Genomic DNA, 26,142 nt, shown 5'->3' with positions numbered 1-26,142 from the left:
AATCCTTCATCGTGTTCTCCATCCGTGCTGCGCCATGACATGTGGTGGTGGTGCTATTATGATGATGATGATGGTGGTGGTGGTGGTGGTGGTGATGGTGTGCTTTTGGCCCCAATCCCCTCACCAATTAAACACACGACAACCCACCCCCCCCCCCCACCACCACCTGCCCTGAAAAAATGTATTTCACTCACAACCCAAAAAAAAAAAATCTATATTTATAAAAAAAAAATATCTCCCTCCCCATTCATCTTTCTACATCTTCAAACATGTAGAATCTGGTTGGTTTGTAATTTATCTCTCAAAGCTCTCTGCTGCATCCTCATTGGTCATGTGTACCCCAGACCCATTCCTTACCCCCAATCATCCCCTCGCCCATTACCCCTCTTAACCTCTGATTTCAGTGCATGCGCTCACTGGATGTTAATCTTTCAAGTTTTGTACCGGGTGATATAGAACAGTGCATTTTAAATGTAATACACTGTTACAGCATAAAAACACAAAGATAAGATAACAGTTGATACATTTAGCAAATTAATTAAGCAACATCAAATCACAGTAAGTGATTTTGTACTGAATATCAGTGATTGTTGAAGCTGTGAGTCATTCATAGGCTTGAGATCTGAAGATCACCACAGCAGTGATGATGATCACTACAAGATCACAATCTGGAGTGTGATATAGTTTACGTCCCGCAGTTATATTGAGTCAAATAGTAGTGAATAGTAGTTCCATAACTTAACTTGTACTCAACTTTTGCCAAGCAACTTTTTTTGTTGTTTGTGTCCATGGCAACCACCGATCAGCTACTTAGGGTTACATACATTTGTTTTAATTATTAACACAATTAAAGGCAAGGTCGGTAATTTTCGAAAACTAGCATGATTTTGAGAGTAGTATCATCTTTTTCGTTTCTTTTTCAGAGCACATGAATTATTAATTACTGTCAGGACCTAAAGACAATTTCATCCAAAATCTTAAAAATGTTTCTGGTGAAAATTACCTACCCTGCCTTTAATCATGCAATTGATAAATCTAAAAAAACAGTTTTATTATTGATAGAATGAAATCAAACTCTCCTAGTGCAACTAATTAAATGAAGTATAATTAGTCTATCATATGCTTGGCGACAATGGCGCAGACTGGTCTGCATGTGGGCCAGTTCTTTTTTTTCCTCAAGTTTGCTGCCGTGCCAAACCATGCCTGCACTGAGGCTGTATGCTAGATCTTTCTCCCTCCTCCTCCCACCTCTCCAACCTCATGCTTCTTTCTTGCCTTGCCTGTCGACCACACAGTGCAAGGACATCACCAGGGAGTCTGGCTGCTGTACTTTACATTATTCTCTCTGTGACTATGTAAAAAACATGCAATAAAAATCTGCAGTCTGTTGGACTGAATCCATATGAGGACCACAGTTAGTGGCAAACTGTTAAGCAGTTCATGCTGGAACAAAACCGTGAAAAAACTACCATCAAGAACCAGTCTTGCTTGGATACGTTTACTTTCCTGATTTTTTTCCATTGACCAGATGTAACCATAACAATGTTCAATGCACAAAAGGATGTATTAAGCAAAGATAGTTTGTGATGGACATAGGACCAGTTTTGTTGTGCAGAATTCTTTAAAAGCAAACAGTAAAAAGCTTTTCATAGCAGAAAAAAAGTGTGAAAATACAAGGGTAACTAAATCAGGTGCTTGCTGTTAGGAGTTTGATGTCACAGTCCCAAGCCACGCTCTTTAGCGTGAAAATTGTGTGTGTGTGTGTGTGTGTGTGTGTGTGTGTGTGTGTGTGTGTGTGTGTGTGTGTGTGAGTGTGTGTGGTTGACAGGCAAAGTGCATCGTGCTTCATCTAATGTGGCCTGCTTGCCCCCCAGAGATCAGTGCATTTGGTTCTCTAAAAAAAAAGCGTTCTGCTGTACCAGATTGGATGATGACCTTTAAACTCTTTGCTCTTTAAAAATATTTCTCTTCCTTATTTCAACTGTCTTTCCTTCTTTTCTTTGACTTTTGACCTTTTATCTATCCTTCTCTCATTTATACTTGTACCTGATACAAGCAATTCTGTTTGAAGTTGGTTATGTTTTTGTTGGGTTTGACCACCTTCCCCCAGTTCTCTTTCTTCTGCTGTTAAGTTGTTTTGTTTTTGTGTTTGGTAGAGGGATGTTGTGCAGGTGTTGTATATTCACTTGCAGTGAAACTGACTGTGTTCTCCCTCCTGTGCTGTAGAATAACTTCATCAACTTGAGCTTCTTGAGGCTGTTCAGAGCAGCTCGCCTCATTAAGCTCCTAAGACAGGGAGAAACCATCCGCATCTTACTGTGGACCTTTGTCCAGTCCTTCAAGGTATTCAGTTATCAAAACATTGAAACCTCATATTTAATTGAAATACACACAAAGACAAAATATGAAATAGTGAAATGTCTTAGTTTTTGGACAGTAATTTATGTTGTCCTTGTGTTATTTTCAATTTTTTGTATTTCATCACATTCCTTTTTGTCCAATTATGAAAACAGAGCTGGAATTAAATAAATAAATAAATAAAAGAGGGCTTTGTATGGAGCCCTGAGGAACACCACATTTAAAGTGGCTCTGAGATAAGCTAGCTCTTTTCCAAATGACAGCTGAGGAAAATCTCTGACACAGTTTTTTTTGGTTTAAATCATACACATCAGTAGATGTAGGAAGGGGTTTAAACATTTTTCTTCTAATGCACTAAATGCACTTATTTTGACTGTTATTAAGAATCGCAAATGTCTGCTTTCTCTGAAGTAGAATTCCTATTGACGATTTTTTTTAGCCTTATTAAGGAATTACAAGATTGACACAACAGTACTTTAACTGTTTAACTGAATTAAAGAGAGAGCTCTTACTATTCAAAAAAGATTATAAAAGCATTAAATAATGGGTAACATCTATGTATTGTCTCTCTCTATTGTTTTGTGTAGGCCCTGCCATATGTGTGCCTGCTCATTGCCATGCTCTTCTTCATCTATGCCATCATCGGCATGCAGGTGAGTACAAATGAAGCCTATTTCTACTTTTAGTTGGATTTGTTGTATTTACAGGTAAAGGGTTAATTGGAAGCTGGGTGTCAGAACATTTGAATGATGTAAAGTTAATAAAAGGATCCTATAACGGCATGGCGAAGAGATGATGCTAAAGATTCACAAAAAGCTGTATATTAACCTGATGTTTTGACATGTTTGCATGAAAAGGGCAGAGCAAGCAGCATGTGACTAATCACAGACATGATCAAATCTGCAGTCAGTAGATGATCATGTTACACCTTGAGCAAACTTCTATAGTAGAAAATATGAAGAGGTAAAACACGTAGGCTACTCAGACTAAAATCAAAGGCTTTTATTATGTCTCTGCCATCATTAGTGCACCTCAGATTTATCCTAATAACTCCTGTTTGTTCACCTAAATTCATTCCTTGCTTAGATTTATTCTCATGACAGTTTAGACGTAATACCTCAGCTGCAGCCTTGAGGCTCACAAGCAGAACGGTACTGTGTTTATAGTCTATAAATATTTATTTAAAACTATAAATCAAAGTCATAACTACATGTTATTTTACATCTTATAAACACAACTAGGCTCCTGTGCTTTCTCAATTTCTGTTGAAGGATGAATATACTGCCAATGAAAAATGATATGGTTAAGACAACGTATAAACTATTGGTGGTCTCTCGCTCCTCCCCTCTCTCGATCAGCTCACTGAACTCCATACTATCATCTAATTAGTTGTTGTCTTTGACTAATTGGGCTGTGTTTTTAAAGGATGATCTCTTATCATTAAAATAAGCTTCTCTGGAGTAGATTGAGTGTTACAAGCACAGGTTACAAGATTTATTCAGCTGGGTAAGGAACTAAACATCTTAATCCTTAAAACCCAATTTTACCCGTCATTTTAACCAGATTAGCAAAAACCATACTTTGAATATACACCCCAGGGGTTGATGTTCAAAATCTACTTCACACACAGCTACCATTGTGACTCTATTGTTTTAATTTTACCGTCAGAGCAGAGAATAAATCTAATGTTTCCTTGAACTGTGGCGGGTGCTTTCTTTGTCCCGTTGTTTCTGTGTGTAGTTGTTTGGGAATCTGGCACTGGATGAGGAGAGAAAGACTGCAATCAATGATCTCAACAACTTCAGAACCTTCATCATGGCCCTCATGCTACTGTTCAGGTGAGTCTTTAAGCTTCCCTTTTATAGTTAAAGGAATAATGTTCACAAAGGCTTCCTTTCTAGAATGTCTGTCCAGATGTTTACTTTTCGTTGGGTTTTTCCACTCTCACATCAATCATGAAGCAGTGAAAGTTATTGAGATTTGTCAGATTTTAAATATTGATGTCATTTTTATAGCAGCATTCCACTCGAGCAGGAAGCCACATGAAAATGGCTGCTATCTGAATTAATGTATTAGAAAAAGACTGCTTTTCCAAATAAATGCTCTAAGATGTGTCCTCCCTTTTTCATGTATCTCTTTGTGTTCTCCCTCGTACAGGAGCGCCACAGGTGAGGCATGGCATGATATCATGTTGGCCTGCCTGGGAGGTAAAAAATGCGACCCGAGAACAGGAAACACGGAACCTGAATGTGGCAGCACCTTCGCCTACACCTACTTTGTCTCCTTCATCTTTCTCTGCTCTTTCCTGGTAAGACAAAAAAACCTCAGAATGCCACCACAACCAGTTCCATTGAAATTGTTTAAAAGTAAATCCAGTAAACCACATGTTGTTGATAAAAAATATATGTATATGTGTGTGTGTGTGTGTGTGTATATATATATATGTATGTGTATGTGTATATATATATATATATATATTATTGTTCTTCCTTTATAATGGTTGAAGTGTGGATTTATTACCTGTATTCTGGATGGCACATTACAGACATGACACGAGTCATCAGGCTTGCTATGAGATTATTTACCTTGTCCATATTCCAGATGCTGAATCTGTTCGTGGCTGTCATCATGGATAACTTTGAGTATCTGACCAGAGACTCATCGATCCTGGGGCCGCATCACCTGGATGAGTATGTAAGGATATGGGCCGAGTACGACCCTGCAGCCTGGTAAGTGGTGCACAAACGCTCATACACACACAAGGCAATGTAAAAACAGAAATACACACTGGGATGGACAGATAAACCGTAATATACAAGATTACACATTTACACATGCATTTTTTTTTCAATTTATAATGATCTAAACACAGTAAGACAGTCTTTTTCTCATTGTAACACATCTGTTAACCCCTGACTTTCTCTCCCAGCCCAAAATGGGCAAAGGCTCAGCAGAAGTGTCATAATCAATCAAGATCTACATCAAGGGATGATCGACATCCTAGATTAAGTTAAAAGTTGGCCAGTAAAAAACTGGCCCGTAAAAGCAGAGCATTCTCTCTTTACTTTTTTTCTGAAATGTTCTGCCTTCTTCTAAAATTGCACAACTTCTGCACAGTTATGATGAATGTATCCCTCTCTTCTTCCTCTTATCTCCTCTGTTTGAGTTTGTGTATTCTTAGTGTCAATAAGTGTTCTTCTTTTCCTGTTCTTTCATTTTATCTCCTCCTTTTTTCTGGATCCACTCTCTCTCTCTCTCTCTCTCTCTCTCTCTCTCTCTCTCTCTCTCTCTCTCTCTCTCTCTCTCTCTCTCTCTCTCTCTCTCTGTATTCTGTGTTCCTCACCTAACCTCCCCTCCTTGTATTTTTCTTGCAGTGGGCGCATACATTATAAGGATATGTACAGTTTATTACGAGTTATCTCCCCTCCCCTGGGCCTTGGCAAGAAATGCCCACATAGGGTGGCCTGCAAGGTTTGGACTAAACCCCTAAAGCACAAACTTAAAACGCAACCTGCTCGCCTTAGAGACTGGAATGAATGTCGCTCTTTATCACTTTTAAAACAACTAATTTCCTACTTCAACTTTTTATTTTATGGTTTGATTTATTTCTGTTTTGGATTGCATTATTCACTTGTTTTATTCTCATTCCACCATTGAATCATATTTTGGGGTATGGGTTTCTGTTTTATATGCATTCTGACATGACAATGAGAATGTTTGGGACAATGCAGAAATACACACACACTCTAGTATGCAATCACATACACACAAACACACACACACAAACAAACACACACACCAATAGCGGTGTGTGAAGCATGAAGTGGTGCACTGCACTTGCTATTGTCTTCTGACTGAACGCTGGGAAAATGACACTGCTGTTCTTATTTTGATTCAGTATTATATGTCAACACTAGAGTTTAGACTCCAGTCAGCCATTGTCTTTTATTTCTGCTTGCTGTCTACTTTTTGCCTGGGCAGAAAATGGTTGAGCAATGTGCATTGTTCATGTTTGAGTTAGTGTTGTTTTTTTATGGTGAGGGGGGTGGGCTTACTTTAGTACAGAGACACTTGCAGAGAAGGCTTGGTCTGAATACTGTAACCATGTTAAACTACAAAGCTGTAAGACAAAGGCAAGTGTTTTCCAGCCATGTGACATTAAGGCTCAATGGTAATAGGCTATAACTCCCAAAAGTCTAAAAATCTGGTCAACAGAAAAGGGAAAAAGAGTCATATGTAATATGGTCCTCATTCTTAGTAGAAACAATAAACAATTTAAAAAAAACCTACAGAAACAACCAACACAAAGACCCACACAATCTCTCAAACATTTAACAATGTGCAATCTTCTTTGAACTTACAAAGACACAAACACTGTTTATAGCATCTTCTGGCTGAATTATGGTCTTGCTTTCCAACTGATGGTTTGCAAAGTTCCATTGAAATGAGCTTCTTTAACATTTTGTGAACACACCATAAGGGAAAACATTTAAAAAATAATAATAATTAGTTTATTTATTTATGCTTAATAGTGTGTCGTTATTAGGTTACCTCTGATTATAGCCCATCACAGGGTAAATTTGCTGATAAACACATTTAATTATTTTGCCTCCTTGGCACATGCTGGTAAAACACTGTGCTATGCATTTTACAATTATCAATTTTACATTTTAAAGCCCCGATGTGTAAGCCCTTTTAACAATCCCAGTTAAACACGTAAACACAATAGAAATTCACAATGTTTTCAGTTCAATTTCTTTCAACTCTCCGTGTATTGGGTTTGAATTGGACGATGTTATGCTGAGATATTATTGCAAAAATTATGCATTTAAAGTGGCAAACAAACATATTAAGTGTCAAACAGCAGTTATTTAGCTGATAACATGCAGTGCTATTGTCCTCCACAGGCCAAACATTGATGACAACTGTTGTTTTCGGCCACGCCTCAATAGTCTTTAGAAATGGCCTTGGAAAAAAACGATTTTCTGTCATTAACTGTAATGTTCACTCATTTTTTGTGCATTCTTTGTGTCAATTTAAAACTTTAGTGTCATATAATCTTTTAATGTTCACTATTTCATGGTAGACCAAATGTTTTAATTCTACACATGGTGGCTTTAAAGATTTCAGGTATCAGTACCTTGTCAGGCCTGTAACAAGCTAAAAAATGCTTAAAAACAAGTGTCTAGGCATCCACATAATAATTAAATATCTTCAAAACAAGTAAAACTTTTGCTTGAATTAGCAATAAAGTCACACTTCTTAAACTAGCAACAGCAATCAGCTCTTGTGTGAAAACAAAAGTAGTCTAACTGTGTCTTCCATTCTTCTTTTTGGACATTATTATTGTCAACTCTGTCATTTTATTTTACTCCTACGACTACGTGTATGCTGGAAGTTTTGTTGACCACATTTGAGTAAACAGACCTTTAGTGGAGAATGTAACAGGCCCTATGGCTATAGTTTTTATTATTTATTATTTTATTATTATTATTATTATAATTATTTATTATTCTCTATTCCCTTAAATACTGTATGAAAGTGTCCAAACCTTCTCTGTTTGTGTCTTTGACATACTAGGGAAAAAAGAACTAGGCAGGGTGTGTGTGTGTGTGGTTAGGGTCAGGGACTTTGGAAATAAAAAGCTCTTGTGTCCACCAAGTACCTCTTCATCATGTTCTGTGTCATCATGGGAAGACGCTCATGGGAAGAATCTTTGCACATGATGTTGATTTACATCTGTCAAGATTATTTAAAAGGTGCTGCATTCCTTTGACTAAAACTTCCTTCAAATGCTAAAAGGTTCACTTCAGCCAAATTACAAAAAAAGCATGCTTAACCGAAGTAGAGGACCTTCAACTTCAGAGCTTTTACTGCACTAGTTGCCAAGCTTGTTTCTAGATTAGCATCCCTCAGTGTTTATTTTCACAGAGTTTTTACCTGTATCTGCAGAAGTGTCTTCCACTTCAAACAAACCTACCTGGAAAAATTGTTTTCCTTATCCTTAAGTATTGCTGTCAAAATATAAAGTCTTATACAAACAACTTGTTCCCATGGCACCACCTAATGGTTTGCCTAATATCCCAAACAATCATTACAATCCCATTAGGTTCTTATGCAAGGAAAAACCTTATTCAGGACTCCTGTAAAAAGGACAAGTCATTGATAACACTTCAAGCAATGGAAGATAAACTAGTCCTCGAAGCTGATTGAACCATTTGGCTCAGCCGTTAGTCAGAAAGCTAATGTTATGCTAGCAAGATTTTAACTCAATAACATTGCGTACAGTGGACAAAGAGTAATTGTAATTTAGAAAAATGGAATTCACAATTCTTATGATATGTCCTGGAAGGCGCAGTCTGAAGTAGAGGGCCAAACAGTGAGACAGTCGCTTGATATCAGTCAGCTATGATGGACAGTGACAAGAGCTGTAGTGGCAAGTAAATTCGCTTAAATTGTACTCACTGTAAATCTATAACCTTGTGTTCGTAAAACTGTGCCAGCAGAGCAGGATAGGTAAGCTACAAGAAGTATTTTTGGGATTAACTTGGTCTAACGGCCCTGCACTGTTGGAATATCTCTTCCCATGAACACCTCGAGGTATAGATGTGAGCAGAAGTTCCTGGTGGACAGAGAGCTCAGTTAGGGACTGCATTGACTTGCCATTGTGACTCACTTCAATCTCTGCAGCGGTGCTTTTCTTTGCCTGCTAGAAGCCCCGCTGCCAGTTCTATTCGAGTGGCGAAAAATCTACAATCCCCTTTTCACCTCGCATAGAACGGTATCTCAACGACAACTAACTGAACTAAATAACACCTCCTTCAAGCCTCCTCTTCTTCCTCAACCTTTCTCCTTTCTTCCCTTCCTTCCTCTCCTCCCCCTTACTTTATGAAGAACCAGACTATAATCCATGTAAAACACTCTCTCTCTCTCTCTCTCTCTCTCTCTTTCTCTCTTTCTCTTTCTTTCACCAAAACAACCACAGATCCAAAGCGATCAAAACAATAACCTCTGTATTTGTTTCCCCCCCTCTTCCTTTCCTTTGTTGGTTTCTTTATGGTTTTCCTCCTCGTGTTTCCTCTTCCTCACACACCTCTGTGCGTCCCCCCTCTCCCTGCCCCTCATTGTTTTTCTTTTGTTCGTTTTCACATTATCTGTCTTCGTTTGTTCTGTCTGTCGTATGTGTGTGCGTGTATGGGTCCAATGTGCGAATGCATGTGTGCATGTGACGTCTATATGGTTGTTTGTGTGGCCACTCCAGCGGCCGGATCAGTTACACAGACATGTATCAGATGCTAAGACACATGTGTCCGCCGCTAGGCCTCGGGAAGAGGTGTCCTGCCCGGGTCGCCTATAAGGTAGACTCGCCCCCCACCTTACTCCTCCAACTCCCATCCCAAACCACCACCTCCACCTTCTTCTGTACCTCCTTCTCCCACCATTCACTTCTTCCCTTCTATTACCCTCCAGTCTCCGTCCTAAGACCTCCCCATCGCTGGGGAGAAGAGCCTCTCCTCTGCCATCTACCCCCACCCCCTGTGTCTTTTCTCCTTCTCCTCCATATCCCTCCTCTTTCCCTCCTCCCAGCAGTGTTCCCCTCATTGTCTGTAAGTGGTGGTTATGGTGGTGGTGAGCGCTGTCCTCTCTTCTTTCTCTCCGACCGCGGGGATGGAGGGATGGGCTTTTGTCGTGAAGTGAAGTGAAGTGATAGTGGAGTGGAAGTCAATTCTCTTTCTTTTATTTCCTCCCGTCAGGCCGCAGGAGTAAGAGAATGGAGGAGGCTTTGCCAGTCCTTCTGCAACCTGCACGGACGCATGCACGTGCAATACACAGACACGCTATTGTTCCAGTCAGAAAACAGTCAGAGTAGATCTGACAAAGAATTTGCATTTTCCATAACAATAAATATTGAAAACATCTTTATGTATTTTAAAATGTGTTATCTCAATGATAATGTTGCCTTTGAACTACAATTAAATAGTTGTATTTTGTGTACGTTTTCTAGGAGGCAAAGTTATGAAACCTGAAATAACTGACTGTGTAAAACATAATCAGGCCACATTTTCAAATTATGTGTTGAAGATATGATTATTTGCGCAATACCTAAAAACAGAAGTGTCCTGGTAATGCCAAAGGACAAACACTTACTTGTGATCATATCTTAAAAAAATTTAGCTGATCAGTAAATCAAACAAGGAACAGTAAATGCTTAGTAATTTGTATGTGGAAATCTATTTTGTAGAGGCCCAATTACAGACTAAAATGAGATTATATAAACCAGGTATTATCTACATAGTGCAAGTATTTGCTTACGATGCAGGTACAGAAGGACCGGAAAGGTTGTCTGTCTTCTGTTCTCTGCGTCTCTTATTCCTGTGGATGGCACTTCAGTGCTCACATACACATGCCAACATTGCCATACACAACCAAGCTGTGAAGATATAAATGATAAGAATGCATAAAAATGTGTCTAGAAAAGTTATGGCCCTTTTCCTTTTTCAAGATACGTTTTTTTTTTTTTTTTTCTGACACCCAAGGATTCCTCAGTTTCTTTGGGTTCTCTTTATGCCTCAGACCATCAGGGTAAAGATTTGGTCTGAGTTTTTCAGCATCAGCTGTTGTTTTGTCTTGTTCACTCTTTCTCTCCATCACAGTAGTGTCTCAAACCTTGTGTCCTTTCTTTCAACCTCTTTCTTATAAACATCCAGATTCAACAGTATTGAAAGTTAAATAGTTGTCGAGGCGGTTTCAGCAAAGACTTAAAAAAAAATGTGCACATCATGTTTAAAGTAAAAATAAGCTGTTCAAAGTTGCACATCAATGATAAGTGGCCTGTAAATTACCACTAAAAACAGAGCCGACATCTTTTCAGCTTTAATGCTTCTATAAAAAGAGTTGTCCTTTACATTTATGTTAAAATAGTAATCATGTTTTGACCTTAACCACTGCCTGTGGTCAATATATATTAACAATGGTATCTCCTTGTTGCTGGCCTTTAAAATAAACCATTACAGTTTCACAAACATTCTGAGTGGTCTATCAGTGCTCAAGCTCCTAAACTGTGCCAGCGACAAATGAGACAAATAGACGATAATTATGGCATTACTGGCATAGATATAAGGTAGTAACTTTTCTCACTCTGACCAAATTTGACCTTTACTGTAAATAAGGTCAGAATTGGGGAAAGTACAGGTTTTTTGGACCAGCATCGGAATATATCAAAAGCCTGACAATCAGTCTTTGGTGACTGAACAGAAATACTTTGAAATACTTTCAAAATTATATTTTGAAATTGTCCATGAAGCAAAACTTTGAATCTGAATATCAATTTCTTTCTTCTCTGTCTTTTTCTTATCACTTTTGTCTTTCTTCAAAGTGCTCTTCTTTGTCCTCCTTTTCCTCTCCCTTTATTTCTTTTTTAATTTTCCCAAGCCTGTTCCCTTTTTATTCTCTCCTATAGCCTAACTTTCTCTCAATCCATCATTCCTTTGTTGTTTTACTTCTGTCCAATCGTCTGTCAGCCATCAGCCACCATCTTCATTCCTTCACATCATCCCTCTGTCCATCCCAGCTAGCTCTGTCTCTACCTTTCCCCTTTAGTTCTTCTTTCTACTTGTTTTCAAGAATGTATTGGTAATGGCGCCCATCACATACTTCAGTCATCAGAGCCTTTCAGTATTCACTGATAAAATTCCACAGACAAACTCCATTGAAGGACCTTCTGAGATCCAAAGTGCTTGTGTGTCTGTCAGAATGGATAATAGGAAGGTTAGTCCCTTTTAACCGTTTTATCACTGAGTACCTCAAATGCATAGGAAAAGCTCAGACCTTCCCTTTGATAGACACTATGCCTCATATGCAAGACATAGTATTTAGAATTGATACAAAACAATGTTTTATGAACTGAACTCATCTTAGTAAAGTTATGTCTGTTGTTTTTAGTCTTTGTCTTTATCTCGTCTTGTTCTGTAATTTTCGGTCCCTGTCCTCTCTTTCCTTTTCTATTCACTAAGAAACTAAGTTTCTTCTCTTAATTAGTTGACCTACAATCTCTTGAATCTTCTTTTCTCTTTCAGTGTTTCACCACCTTTCTCTCCCTCCTCATTCTCAGCCCTCCCCTTTTTATCTGTAACTACATCTCATAACCAAGCCTAGAGTTGCCTATTTTAACTCAACTAACTGATGTCCCTACCATTTGCCCCCTTGATAGACACCCCTTCCCTTACCCCCATTATTATAAAGTCTGGTTGGTTCAAAACAAAAGAAAGAAACGTCAATCATCTCTTTTTGATCTTCTTTATATATTTTTTCTTCTTTCAGGGAATGTAACAACTCTAATCCTCTCTAACTATAACAACCCCTTAAGACACTGCACCCGTTTGCCATTGAGAGAGATCTTGATTTGATATGAATTCTATTATCTCTTAAGAATTTGAATTGATTAAGGGAACCTTAACGTGAATAGCAAAAAATGATCTAAGACATTAATATTAGGATTAATCCAGTTGGATTGAGGATACTCTCTTTGCGCGGATGCACGGCTGCTTGTATATTGTGAAAGTGGATTTTAAAGGAAGTCCAGGGGTAGTGGGTTGGATGGATGGGAAATTTTCGGGTTTAAATGGCAGTGAAGTTAAGGCATGTTGCATGCTCCGTGTGTCTGGGTTTGTGGGATTTTTTGAGGGGGTGTTGTGTGGTTTTGCATCCTTGTACTCTGTCGCATGGCGATGGGCGACCTCGAGCCTACCTGCCTGTCTGTTGCCTGCCGAGCGCTGTGGATGTTGGCTGATGCCCTCCGCCTCCTGCACATCTGGCTTAGGGCATGCCCGATACTCTCACACACTCAGATACACACAAGCAACCTCACAATCATTGTACTGCTGTGCTTGCCATTGTTAGTGCCCAACGCTCATGTTCGTAGGTAAACTCGATGGATCCCAACTGGTTGGAATAGGAACGTCAAGCGGTGCCTGATGGCCCAGCTTGTTTCGTTCTATCCACAGGTTTCTCCATTGGTTTTACCTGGTATAGACATGTTAAGACAGGGAACCTCCTTATGGGTAGGGGGAGCTCTATAGCAGATGCTAAAGTAACTTTGTTAACTGCAATCCTCTGAGAAATGGCACAAGTACTCCAGTGATACTGTTATTGTTCTCCAGTGGACTTATTTTGTCTTTCTAATGACTCCAATTAAGCACCCTTAATTGCAGTCTGCAAATAAATATGTGTAAGTGGGGACAGGGTGGGATGTCGAGATGGGATTGGGGTGGGTGGTTGGTGTATGTGTACTGTTATTTTTTATATCTATATGTGTGTAACAAGAAAGATGTGTAAATGTGCCAATGCATTCACACATTTAGGGAACATGGGCACAGGTTGGGTCGGAGGTCAATCTGGCTCCGATTGTTCTTCCTTGTGGTTCTCAGCTCTCACAGTTGCTTAACAGCAGATGGCCCTCATTGGATAGTTGTGCTGTCTCGTAGAGTATCAGTGGAAAAACAGGAGATGCAGCTACTCGCATAGTCAAGTTTCTATCCCCAAGCAATGTTCTTGCATGAGAAAATACACGGATAATAGAATTAACTCGCAGTGTAAAAATGTAAGTACTTCAAGCTGAAGTTCACTGACTTGACTTATTAGGTCTCAGTGACTCAAACATAAGACACTTCACGTCTTTCTTGATTCGACAGTCGTTCCTCTCGGGGAACCTTCAATAAAAGCTGAAGAAATACAATCCAACTCTAATTGGCTGTTGTCTATGGAGCTCTCTCAACTCTGTCCCCTACCCCTTTCCCAAACCCTATTCCTGGAGGTTCAGGCATGCCAGACTTAGCAAGGACATATACCTTTCTCATCCTCTCATCCTGACTGGCTCTCCACAGAGGCTGCTGCGCATGGATCTACCAGTTGCCGAAGATAACACGGTGCATTTTAACTCTACCCTCATGGCTCTGATCAGGACAGCACTGGATATAAAGATTGCCAAGGGTACGCCCCAATAGTATTATCATGCCTTCAATTCATCTGAGTTCCTGTGCTCTCTTACATTCTTGGGTATTCCTGGGCATTTCATGGGTATAACTTTCTCTTGTAAATTGCTTTCTACTCTAGATTTTAATAGAATATGTGACAGAACTCTGTCTCTAATTCTGACACTAACATATTTCTTTTTTGTTTTGGATGAATGTGTGCATGCTTGAATGGCTAAATCTATTTCTTCTGGCCTACCTTCTGGTCTGTAACTTCTATGCCCTTTGTTAACACATGTCGGGTGTTTGCATATGTGTGGGTGTATGAATTTGGGCTGTCCCAAATGTTTGATGTGTTTGTGTGTGTGTGTGTGTGTGTGTGTTCGGGCACTCTGGGTCGCTGGGCTACCCAGGCGGTGCAGACAAGCACCAGATGGATGCAGAGCTCAGAAAGGAGATGATGGCTATTTGGCCAAACTTATCGCAGAAGACACTGGACCTGCTGGTTACACCACACAAGGGTAAGTTGCAGGAAAAATGGTGCATAGTGGTGTTTCTGTGTCCGATCACCAACTCACCAAGAGGACAGCTTCCACCAACCAGTGTCATTCACTGCTTAGCATCTCCTGATCAGGTCACTGCAGCAGGAACACATACAGTACAAATATACAGAAACAAACACCAATATAGACATTGTACCTCAAACATCCATGAAGTGTAGAGCTACTTCCCTGATTTTCATTAATTTAGGCTTTAAGATTCTTAGTTGTTTAAGATATTGGCAACTTCCTGGCTTATCACATTAAATTTTGCCTCCATAGTGATAAATTGTCCACTGACTGGCCAACCTGTAGAATTCACCATGAAAACTACAGAGGCATGATTCCTCACTGGTTTCCCACTCTAAAACAAATAGTTTGTGGGTTTTTGGAAGGCCTCCCAAGTCATGGGGACTAGTGCAGCACAGGTGTGTTGCTGGAGCTACTGAATTAAAATGTCATCATTTAAGAACAGGCAGTGTAATTACCTTTAGATTAGTTTGGATTGGATTAGTTATTTTATATTGAATTCTCGCTTGACACGATGTATTAGGTGAGACAGCTTAGCCTGGCAATGTCAGACAAGAACCTTAATGTCAATTTCTGATTTCCAAATAACATTATCGATATATCACTCTGGATAGTGTAACCAATTTAAGCAATCAAATGTTTGTTGGAGCTTCGAGTTGCCTGGATAGGAAGCTTACTCCAACATCCAATTTATATATTATTTATAAGTTCAACATAGCATGCAGCTGTTTGACACGACGAACGTCCACCCCTTACCACTTGCATTATATGTGAACATCTGTTGTTGAGAACCACACAACAGCAGGTCAAAAGTTTTCCACATAAGCATTATCTGTCTTTTATTGTTTACAAAACAAAGGCCTCCAGAGCACATACAACTTTGCCTGCTCTTAAGTGCTTGTGATTAGCCTGGTAACATGATGATGATTGCATTTTGGAACTTGTTGCCTAGTAGTCCCTGCATTTTTCCATACAGTGCATACACGCTAGCCACTACAACACGTGTACAGGTGCATCAGAATGGGCTTTGTAGTACACACGCATGCAAGGCTGATGGGTCCACCACTTCAGTTAGTCCTGATATCAGGGGATGCCTGCTATAGAAGATCCTCTATAGAAGTCTTTTCACTACAGGAAGCGTTAAACTTGTATAATAGACATAGGCTTTTACATTCGCATAGGATGATTTTCTGATAAATCTGTGGAGAAAGAACATTTTAAAATCATTTTGAGAATGAACCAGCATTATGATGCATGTGTATGCAATACTGCCAAGTTGTTTGGCTAAACGCATGGCATCAAGTCAGGTCTAAGACATGCATTGACATGTCTTATTCCCCAATGGTAAAGTAAGATATGTTTTGACATATCTTATCACATGTTGGTATTGGTTTAAATATGCTATAAAAAACATGTTGCCACGCCACTTTGAAAAGGACACCATATGCAAGAAAGCTAGATATGTAGTTAGGTTATTGTGCAGACAAAACAAAGCTCAGTATTTTTCTGATTTTAAATGTTTAGTGTTTTCCATCCAAACTCTGGGGATATTTCCAGTGTTTTTAGAAAAAAATTGAGCTCCTGTTTTCCCAGAGATCACTTATTTGAGGTGTCAAATGGTTTCTCAGTGGTGTGGCATTTTGTCCTCTGAAGTTTTGATATGGTTAGATTATTATAAATAGGAGAATGATTTTTTTGATAATGTGTAGATAAAGCATCTGCCTGTGAAAAGACTAATGGCTTTTTTGTGTTAATAAATGTAAAGTATAGTTGTATTGCATCTGACTGTTGTACACCAGCAAGTGAACTCAGCACTGTTTCAGTGAGGATTCATAGGGGATGTTTAGACAGTGGTTACAAATGTTCCTTCAATCCCCTCTGAATTGCCCCCTGGGGACAAATAACGTTTTTTGAATTGAATTGAATTCAAGTTAATATGAGCATTTTAGTTTCTACTAGGCAAGTTACTTCCCATGTTATTTGTCCCTTAACATTTTAAATTATGAACATTTCATTGCAGCTTCCAAATTTGTCCATTCCCATATTTCCTGAGAGTTAATCCATACTTACTCAGATGTACATTGTCAGCAATATTATCCCAACCTAACCCCTTTAGTATGTCCAACTGGTCAAATATGTGTCTCCAGGAGTTGACCTTATTTCGAAAGTAAGTATCTTTGCAATAATGCATACTTAACCTAAATGGTATAAGGTAATAGACATTAAACATTAAAAAGTCCAGTGGGGAAGCTTGCTTTAAATTCCGGGTCTTGACTGATGAAACATTATTCTCTCATCTGCTGGTGTATTCTGCATGCTATTGTGAATTTCTCTGCATCAGTGGATTTTTTTCAATCTGTGTCTGGTCCCCCACTCCCATCCCCCCCACGGCTCAGGGTCCCATCCCACCCGGGTCTAATCTTGCAGGGTAACTTGTCATTTTTTCAGCAGCCACAGACTTGACAGTGGGCAAAATCTACGCTGCCATGATGATCATGGAATACTACCGGCAGAGCAAGACGAAAAAGATGCAGGCACTTCGAGAGGAACAGGTAGACTCCATCGCAAAGAAATATCCTGAATGCCAAAAAAAAAGTGTCTTGTTCCGATTTCTTCCTCTTCTAGGCCCCTTTTTTTTGTATCACTCTCTCTTGTGCTTGGACTGAATTTTGCATTTCTACTGGATTTAAAAGCATAAGAACTAAGTCTTATACGATTAAATCCAATATAAACTCTCAGTTAAAAAATACACTTAAAAAAAAAACTTCATACAGCCTGCACTACTCCCTTGATAGCATGCTACCAGAAAATCGTGGTCCTTTCTATTGTAGCTTGTTGCACTCTTAGCCAACCTTTAACTTTGAACTATGCTTGCCAACAGAGGTATCTATGTAGCTATCAATTTTCTCTGGCTAGTTAGCATCTTTTCCTTTTCCTGCATTGGACTTTTCTTTTCCTTTCCACCACGGGCTGTTTGAACGCAGTGATGAGGAGTAATATCACAGCTTTACTCGATTGACAGCTTTGGTTTTTTGTTCTTGGTATTATTCTGAAAAATGATGATGATACCACATGGCCTTACCTTTTGTTCCCCTTCAGTGCTCTTTCCCTTCTGTCAGTGAATGCCTTGGAGATGCACTTGCTCCCGCTGTATCTGTATTTTCAGTCCACATGTAGAAACATCTTTCCTCTCATGCAGTACCTCCTTCTCACTCCAGCAGCTGACATCAAATTTCACAAGCTACAAGAAAGTCAAAATTTGCTATGCAGGTTTATTGAGAACTATTTCCTGTGATTGGATTGTCATATTGCGGAACAAAGGAGTGCATTGATGGATGGAGAGCATGCTAAAAACCTTTTTTCCATTTAAACTGTACACCCTTGCAAGTATGTTAAGTGTTGATATGTTCCTGAATGCAGTCATCCCACTGGAATGAATGGAAAGGTCCATATAGACTCTCTCAGCATCAGCAGTACACAAGGACTTCAACAAGTTCTTTGCCTGTTTGTTTGTCTCACCGTCTCTATTGTGTAATTTCATCGTTCCTCTCCTCCATTGTGATCTTTTTTTGACATTATGCCCGATACCTTTAAAGGAAGAATCCACCCAAAAATGGCTTACAAAACTTATAACCAATGCCTTCAAATATTTACATTACAGCTACAGATAAGTATCAGAATCTTTCTGTGTTTCTAAATCATCAGATTTAGAAACACAAAAGCCCTCGTTATCAAGTTTTTAAGGTGACCTTAATTATATAGAGGAAAAAAAGAAGAGAAGAAAGATTATTTTCCTTCAAAAATACCAACAGATGAATCTAGACTGCAACAATTACTCCTTTATTTCACATTAAGATGGCATAATGGAGACACCCTGGTGATCAAGAATGAGATAACAAACTGTACATGCACGTCCGTCTGTAAATACACAAGTATTTATCATAACTAAAATAACTTTCAGCTACATGTAGATGGGATATAGAAGCATTTTAGAAACAATAAATGAAATGGATCAAGCAACAGTTTGGTAGGAAAGATGCAAAGAACTCCAACAGAATTCTAACCATTGCCATAAAGTGTTTGGTGAAAGTAATGATGATTCATAGACTGGAGACACAAATTGGTAAAGGATGTGGCAAAGGGTAGTAGTGAGCCTACAAATGAAAAATAAATGAATAAAACACCTTCGCGCTGCACACAAAAATAAGAGCATTGACTGATCTTAAATTTTGTCTTGGAAAACCGAATACATAAATGGCAATTTAAGAAAAAATGTTTGGACTGGATCACAAAAAAGTAAAACACACTCTGATATAACACCTGGTCTCATGTGACAGTTAAAGGCTGGATTTCTCTTTCGTCTTTGTTTCATAACATTCTGTGTATTTCTCAAGTCTTATTTGTTGTCCATTGTTCTCCTCAGTGTTTGTTTGATATGGCACAGAAAGAGTTCCGTTTTCTGTCATTATTTTGTCTCTTCAGTCTGTTGTCTGTATTTCTCTGTTCGTGTCTTACCATGCCATCTTTTGTCCTTTTGATGCTTTCCCTTTTATCCTTCCAGGAAGCGATGAGACCCTGACTCATCAAGCTCTCACTCTTTGGTCAATCCAGGTCGATTGTCACCAAGTTGCTCTAACCAAACATCATTCTCTCCCATCTCTGTTCTCAAATCTGTCTGTTTGTCTGTCTGTTGTCTGGGTGGCTTTTGGGGAGTTGAGTGGAGGTTCCTGTGACCAGTGACTTTGTATGTAATCAGTAAATCACAGGACCATTTGTTAGAACATAAGCCACAGCTGAACCATGACTTCAACAATGCCAGCATCTTTATTCAATGTTTGGTTTTCAGGTTTTTACCAGGCAGCTTTAACAGGAAGCATTTGTTTACACCTCCTTCAGAAACCAGACAAACTCATGCATAAAGATAAATCTGTAATGTAAGAGTTAAGGACTTCAACACCAAGTGCCACTACAAAATGTATATTCCCAACATGCCCAGGTATATAAACAATCTTTCTTAAAGATCTGTTTTTAATGATCCTTGTAGCCAATCAAGCTTCCTGTCCAAAAGTTCATTCTGATGTGTCAGATAAAGATGTGGATGTGTATCTGTTTCTGAACAAGACTCCATCCATCTGCACTCACTCAGAATTCAGCTATTAGCAGTTGACCACTGGCTGTTGTAGTCATGAACCATCTCCCTTACACAACCCCCGAGAGGACTCCATTAACCCGGATTCCAGTGTGGGAGCTGTCTCGACTGGTTCAGGATAAGATATCTTATTCTCACAAAATGACATATCACTCAAAAAATCTTCCTTTAAGAAGATTGTTTGGTGATTATTTTGAGGCGAATCATTTTTTGATTATGTGTTTCATGGGTGTGGTAGTTTGGTCTAATACCTGTGATTTAAGACCTAATGTCATAGGTAGAAGTTCCTCTTTGACACTGATCTAAGATGATTGTTCCCTCCCTGAATTTTAACCCAAAAAGATGCCATGGCAGATAACTTCAGAGTTCTCTTAAACATGGTCACACCTGTTCAGTGTGGTAAGCCCATCTCAGATCAGTGCTCTGGAAGGGAACCTTACCTTGGCTACCCACAGCCATGTGCTTGACGATGGTGCCCCCTTGTGGGTGCATGCTGCGAGTGCATCCTGTGTTTGTGTCCTGTGTCTGCCCCCTGAGTGTGCCTGATACCAGCCTGCAGGCCATGTCGTGTATCTCACACAGAACCGAACGCCATTAATGTTTCAGCGCATGGAGCCACCCTCTGAGGGAGGGGGCATGGACGGCCAGGGGGGCCAAGGACTGAACGGCCTCCCCAGCACCCAGCCAGACAACCTCAACAGCATGTGAGTAGACTGCAGAGGTGGACCGGGCACCTATATGTAATGGATTGAAATACATGGGACACAAGGAAATCAAGATCTGTATTTAGGATGCAGGAAATCTAAGAATCCATCATTGTTAAATTTTTGGATCTGGGTGACATTTTATGATCATTTTGTGTCTTTTCAAAACAATATTTTTATGTAATGTAAAGCATGTAAAGAAAATTATATAGCAATAGAAGTGATTTATCAAAGGGATGTGTACAGTTACTTTTTTCATTAAATCAAGTATAATTTCAAATCAGCCATTTTTATTTATTCAAATGCTTTTATTTGAACAAAGCTTGAGATTTAAAAAAAAAAAAAATCTGCTTTACACTTTAGAATATTTTGGGATTATGTTGACATTTTCTTTCCAATAAAATCAGGTACTGATTGGTAAAAGATACCCCATGACTTTTGTTCAACTAGGATTTTTTTTTTTTTAGTAACAGGCCTATTTATTTATTTTCTGACTTGGGTGTTTGTGTGCCAGACCTCCTGAGGGGGGCATGACTGAGAGCCAGTCGTTCCAAAAGACGGGTAACTGGAGCCCAGATAGACCCTACCCTGAAGATCTCCACGACAGCCGCCACAATCCACAGGTAGTATGAGCAAAAGCACACAGTACATGCTGTCACCTTTAATACACACACAGGTCCAGAAGATGTGTATCACTAATGACTAATTATTCATTAGGATATTAATAAACACACTGTGAGGAAACAATCCTCATGATTTCTACTGTAGCACGGGGGGAGGGGCACAAAAAAAAGGTTGACCTTTAAAACAAGGTAAACTGGTGATTTTAGGTGTGGGGGGGGAGGGGGAACTCTAATATTCTTTCTCCCTCAGGTAAGTCTTTTGTTTTTTCAAATAATCTTATCTCATTCACATCTAACTTCAAAAGTGGATGGATGGGAATGTCCAGTGTAAGAGATGATGACTGGAATCTTTTGTCTAAAACTCAAAAGAATTCGGCAAAACTTAATCCACTGTCTTATCGCTGATATGAAGTCATTTGTCTCAGCTGTGAAGGGATTTGAGAGCTTCGCCTGAATGACCAGTTTGAGTGTCCTTGTTGTGAAAAAACCTTTACTCCATAATCGCTCTTACCAAGGTTGTAGCAATCTCCAAAAGAGTAGTTGTGTGGTATACGAATCGCTGGATGTTGGTGCTGTTACTTCAGCTTTGCGAGACTGTAGTCTCTCTCTGTCCTGTGAGCTCTTTTCTTTTCAAACCTGCTTCTCTGTCCCTTTCTCCATCTTCCTGCTTGAAGTCCCCATCTCTCGTACTCTTGTGATCCTTACATCCTCCTCTCAGGTCAATGGCTAGGATTTGGGAGAAAATGTGTCTCCTCCTCACTGCCCCTTCCTTTTCACTTGTCTGTCTGGATGTCCCTACTCCCTAACCCCTCATCTCTCTCTTCAATCCATGAACAATTATTGAACTTAAAACATGTACAAAAATTAGAGATTGAACAAGATATATAAATAAATAATAAATAACTACTTATTTTAGTATGGACATGCTTTTGCACCAACATGACTAGGAAAAGTTAACCGAAAGGTTGGTTTCTAATAAGGAACATTTTTTTATAGGGTATGTTATATAATTAAACTGTCAATTTTAGTGCAGACCTTCTTTGATACCCTGTTACATTTGCAGTAGACAGTGCTGAGAGGATGGAGTCACAGCACCCTCTGCAGGACAAAATACGAGTTCACACAATTTGTAAATCATCCAGATGTTTTCCAGTAGCAAAAGCTATGGAAATCATACTGTATATATCTCTAAAACCTTGATGCTGGTATGTCATTGATAGGCTCATAGTGGCTAAATGTTCAAAACACGTTTTGGTCTGGCTCCATTATGGGTAGTTGCTTTAAAACTACTGAACCACTCTTATAAACACAAATCTCAGAGACTCAAAGGTATTATGTAAACACAGAGAAAGGTTGTAACAGTTAATTTAAAGAACATGTTGCTTTTAGGATAAATGAATTTAAGTCTTATGTGCATACAAGTAGCAAAAACATGACAACCTTCTTTGAGATTTTATTTAACCTCACACCTCAGTCAGCGCTTCCCATGACTAGTCAACGCCATGTCAGATCCCCATTCTCAGCTGGCAGTGGTCACGCCCCCTCTCGTTGTGTTTTACAGACTGTAGAGATGAGGGAGATGGGGCGGGACGGGTACTCCGACACTGAGCCCTATCACCCTATGGATGGGCATGGGCGGACCCTCTCCATGCCCCGCCTCTCAGCAGACAACCAAGTGAGCACCTTCATACCGCACTCACCATCATCACTGTGCCTGTTAGCAAGGACAGTTGAAGCAAATTTGAAAAGTCTCTGTTTGCATCCCAAACAGAGAAGTGTGATATATTTAAAAATGCTTCTTGTTTGGTACCAATCAAAAGTATAAAGATATGTTTTAAACAAAAACATATATCTATTTTTTGGGGAGTGGTGGCAGTTTTAGCTGACGTTTTGTTTTTTTTGCATGAAAAACACGTTGACGTTATACAAAATGTTTTACAGGATGCAAAGAAGCATTGAGACTTTTATAGATTTTGCTTCTTCCGTCTGGACTCCCCGTTAGTCTTCTTTCCTCTCCCTTCCACCACCTTCCCTCCACCTCCTCACTCTCACTCTGCAGAGCTCCAAGAAAGCTGCATGTTAGCGCTGGAGCAGAGCTGGAGAAGTGTACTAGATATGTTTAAAAATTCATATCTAGAAGAACTATATGTTTAGAGTATCTTGTAGCTTTCCATCTTCTTCCCCTCCATTTTCCATTTCTATTCAATCCTTGGTGTGTCTGTCCTGTGTTAACTGTGGCCAGAGGTAATATTTGCTTGGATGGAGAATATACAAAATAAAAAAAAAACATTCTTGATTGATTGTTTAAAAAAAAAAAAATACACCCACATTCAGCAAAAGGTAAATAAACTGCAGTTTACAAATTCATGGTATTCATCAAGTTTATTTGATCGTATGTCTAGCCAAGCAGCAGCTATGGCATATTTGTCTTTGTGGGCAAGTTAGCAAGGAAAAGTTGAATAACTTTAGCTGATTTTTTTTTTTTTAAATCACAATTTCAACTTCTTTTCTGAAGTTCATTGAATACAAATCAAAGTGTGGATAATCAGGCATACAAGGTAAATTGCTAAATGTGTGATATGCTGTATTTTGTTCACTCTGGGTGTCATAGTGTCGGTCCACCGGCAGGTTTTGTAGTTTGAGCATGTTCTCTACTTGTGAAAATGTAAGGGAACATTAAAACCACTTTAGTAGTAACCCACAGACTGTATGAAAGAAAAGGATATAGCGATTGGTCTCAAAAAGAAAGCCAAAACAGAAGTGTTTTAACCTGCGTTCTATCGAAAGACCAAGAGGAAGCGGCTCCTCTGGTTTCTAAAAGAAGTCAGATTGTTTTGTCGACCTAAAAAAGGTAGCATCCTTCAAAGGAGCCAGTCTTCGTAGACCCATACCCCCTTTGAAATGAGATGCATGAGCAGCTATTCTTGCCCTTACCTTTTTAATTTTAAATGCCACAGATGTCGCTTTTTAGCGAACATATCTAACATCATGAAACTGATTACTTTAAAGATAGTTTGAAGTTTCAGGGGCCTTTTTTTTTAAGTTAGTGTTGGTAGCTATTTGATTTAGTTGAAATTAATTTATTTAATTGAAAAGTGTATTAAAGTATTAATTCAAGTAGTGTAAAGTATTATTTGTCTGCTTCAGAGTCCCCCAGCTCCTTGGAATCAGTAGTTAATGAATCGGGGGATATTTTGAGCATTCTTTCCTTTGCCAAGAAATCAACTTCACAGGGAATAAACAATAAATAACATTTATTAAATTGATATATTGGTTTATCAGCAACATTTAAAGAAGCCCTAAAAAGGCACAACCTTTCACGCACAACTGTGATGTAACAGGTCTTCAAACGTTCCCATTCAAAGGAAGCTGAAAGGTGTTTAACAAGGGTGACGACGTACTGTGCAGTTGTTGAGTCGACTCAATGAAAAATCCCTAGTTCCCCATCACTTGTCAAAATGTCATCACTTCTAGCTTCAAACATCACAATGGCAATGGCTGAAGTGCCCCTTAAGACTTTGCAACTGATTATTGGTTCTAAAATTGGCTCTGTAATTATTTGCATGTCCCCATGTGATTAAAGAAACCTCTTTTTATTTCAGATTTGTAGCCACTCAAAATGCTTTGTGTATGTCTCCGTAATACACTTTCACAATTCGTTTCGAAAAAACCTGAAACGGAAGGGTTCAAATTGACAACGTATGAATGTTGAAAAATCAAAAAGTAGGACATGTGAACTTTCCCATGAAGCCCCTGGCTACAGTTACACACACATTCACAAACACACACCGCTGCATTAAATCATACTCAAACATGTCACTGCATTGGGTCATGTGGCTCTCACTTTGGTATGTTGGTATCTCCATGGAGTGTATGAACATTAAGAAGACGAGGTAGAAAGAGTGTGAGACGAGTATAGCAGGTGTCAGTCCAAGAAACTATCGTTTTTCAGTCCTTTAGGTTTCAAGTTTATGAGTGATGAGTGAAAATTTGGTATATACAGTAAACACTATATTGTAAACCAAAGTGTTGTTTTATGGTTGGCAAGTTGATGAGTTGAAACTTTATTAATTCTATGATGTGTCTGCTCATCCACTTAGCTTCATACTGTACACTCTTAAATATACTACAGGGCTAAAAGTAATACGTTCACGTTTTATATACGTTTCATGGCTAATAGTTATCAATTTACACTAATACTGAAGTGACTGCAGTATTTTCAATTAAATATTCTATAGAAGAGAGTCAAATGCTAAACTCTTCACAACTCACAGTTGGCTTATATTTACTTTTACTGTTTTTATGCTTGTCTTTTCAAAACACACAAGGGAAACAATCAACACTAGGAAACAGAAACACAGAACATTATGGAAAAAATGAAAACTAAAACAAGACGAAACACAAAACCAAACCATGACAGACCTGAGCCTGTGTCCTCTAATGTTTTTTGGGGGGGGGTTTTTGCGCTGGCAGCACCTACGACTTCAATTTCAGCGTTTCTCTCCGGGACTTACTGTTACTATATCAGAATGTTGTCCTGCAGCACTTCTGTTAGCTCAGCCGTAAAAGTGATGTCTGGTTTAAATGTTTAATATATTTAGTATCTGCTTTTGGTCCAGGAAATGTTACATCAAATATTACATAAAACGCTGTTCTGGCATTGTCTGGGGACCTGAAAATTGTACCCTTACAAAAAAAATGAGCTGCATGCATGAGATAACTGTGCAAGGTTAAGGATTAGTTTCTAGATATCGTTTCTTGGAATAGTTT

At 39.0% G+C, this 26,142-nt stretch overlaps 1 protein-coding gene across 1 annotated transcript in view; it reads left to right on the top strand.

Annotated features, from left to right (window-relative positions):
• cacna1ab (calcium channel, voltage-dependent, P/Q type, alpha 1A subunit, b) overlaps positions 1 to 26,142 on the top strand; it is a 136,974-nt gene that overhangs the window by 91,696 nt on the left and 19,136 nt on the right. Inside the window, exons 33-44 of the mRNA XM_079336713.1 lie at positions 2,227 to 2,343; positions 2,946 to 3,011; positions 4,099 to 4,196; positions 4,516 to 4,666; positions 4,960 to 5,087; positions 5,733 to 5,829; positions 14,241 to 14,346; positions 14,741 to 14,848; positions 17,345 to 17,448; positions 20,628 to 20,749; positions 21,264 to 21,372; positions 22,934 to 23,047. Of these exons, the coding sequence (XP_079192839.1) occupies positions 2,227 to 2,343; positions 2,946 to 3,011; positions 4,099 to 4,196; positions 4,516 to 4,666; positions 4,960 to 5,087; positions 5,733 to 5,829; positions 14,241 to 14,346; positions 14,741 to 14,848; positions 17,345 to 17,448; positions 20,628 to 20,749; positions 21,264 to 21,372; positions 22,934 to 23,047 (1,320 nt within the window). The remainder of the gene's footprint in view (positions 1 to 2,226; positions 2,344 to 2,945; positions 3,012 to 4,098; positions 4,197 to 4,515; positions 4,667 to 4,959; positions 5,088 to 5,732; positions 5,830 to 14,240; positions 14,347 to 14,740; positions 14,849 to 17,344; positions 17,449 to 20,627; positions 20,750 to 21,263; positions 21,373 to 22,933; positions 23,048 to 26,142) is intronic.

This window comes from Symphodus melops, assembly GCF_947650265.1.
Source record: "Symphodus melops genome assembly, chromosome: 2".
NCBI classification, from domain to species: domain Eukaryota; kingdom Metazoa; phylum Chordata; class Actinopteri; order Labriformes; family Labridae; genus Symphodus; species Symphodus melops.
The sequence above is the reverse complement of the archived record's forward strand: the minus strand, read 5'-3'. Positions and strand labels throughout refer to the sequence as shown.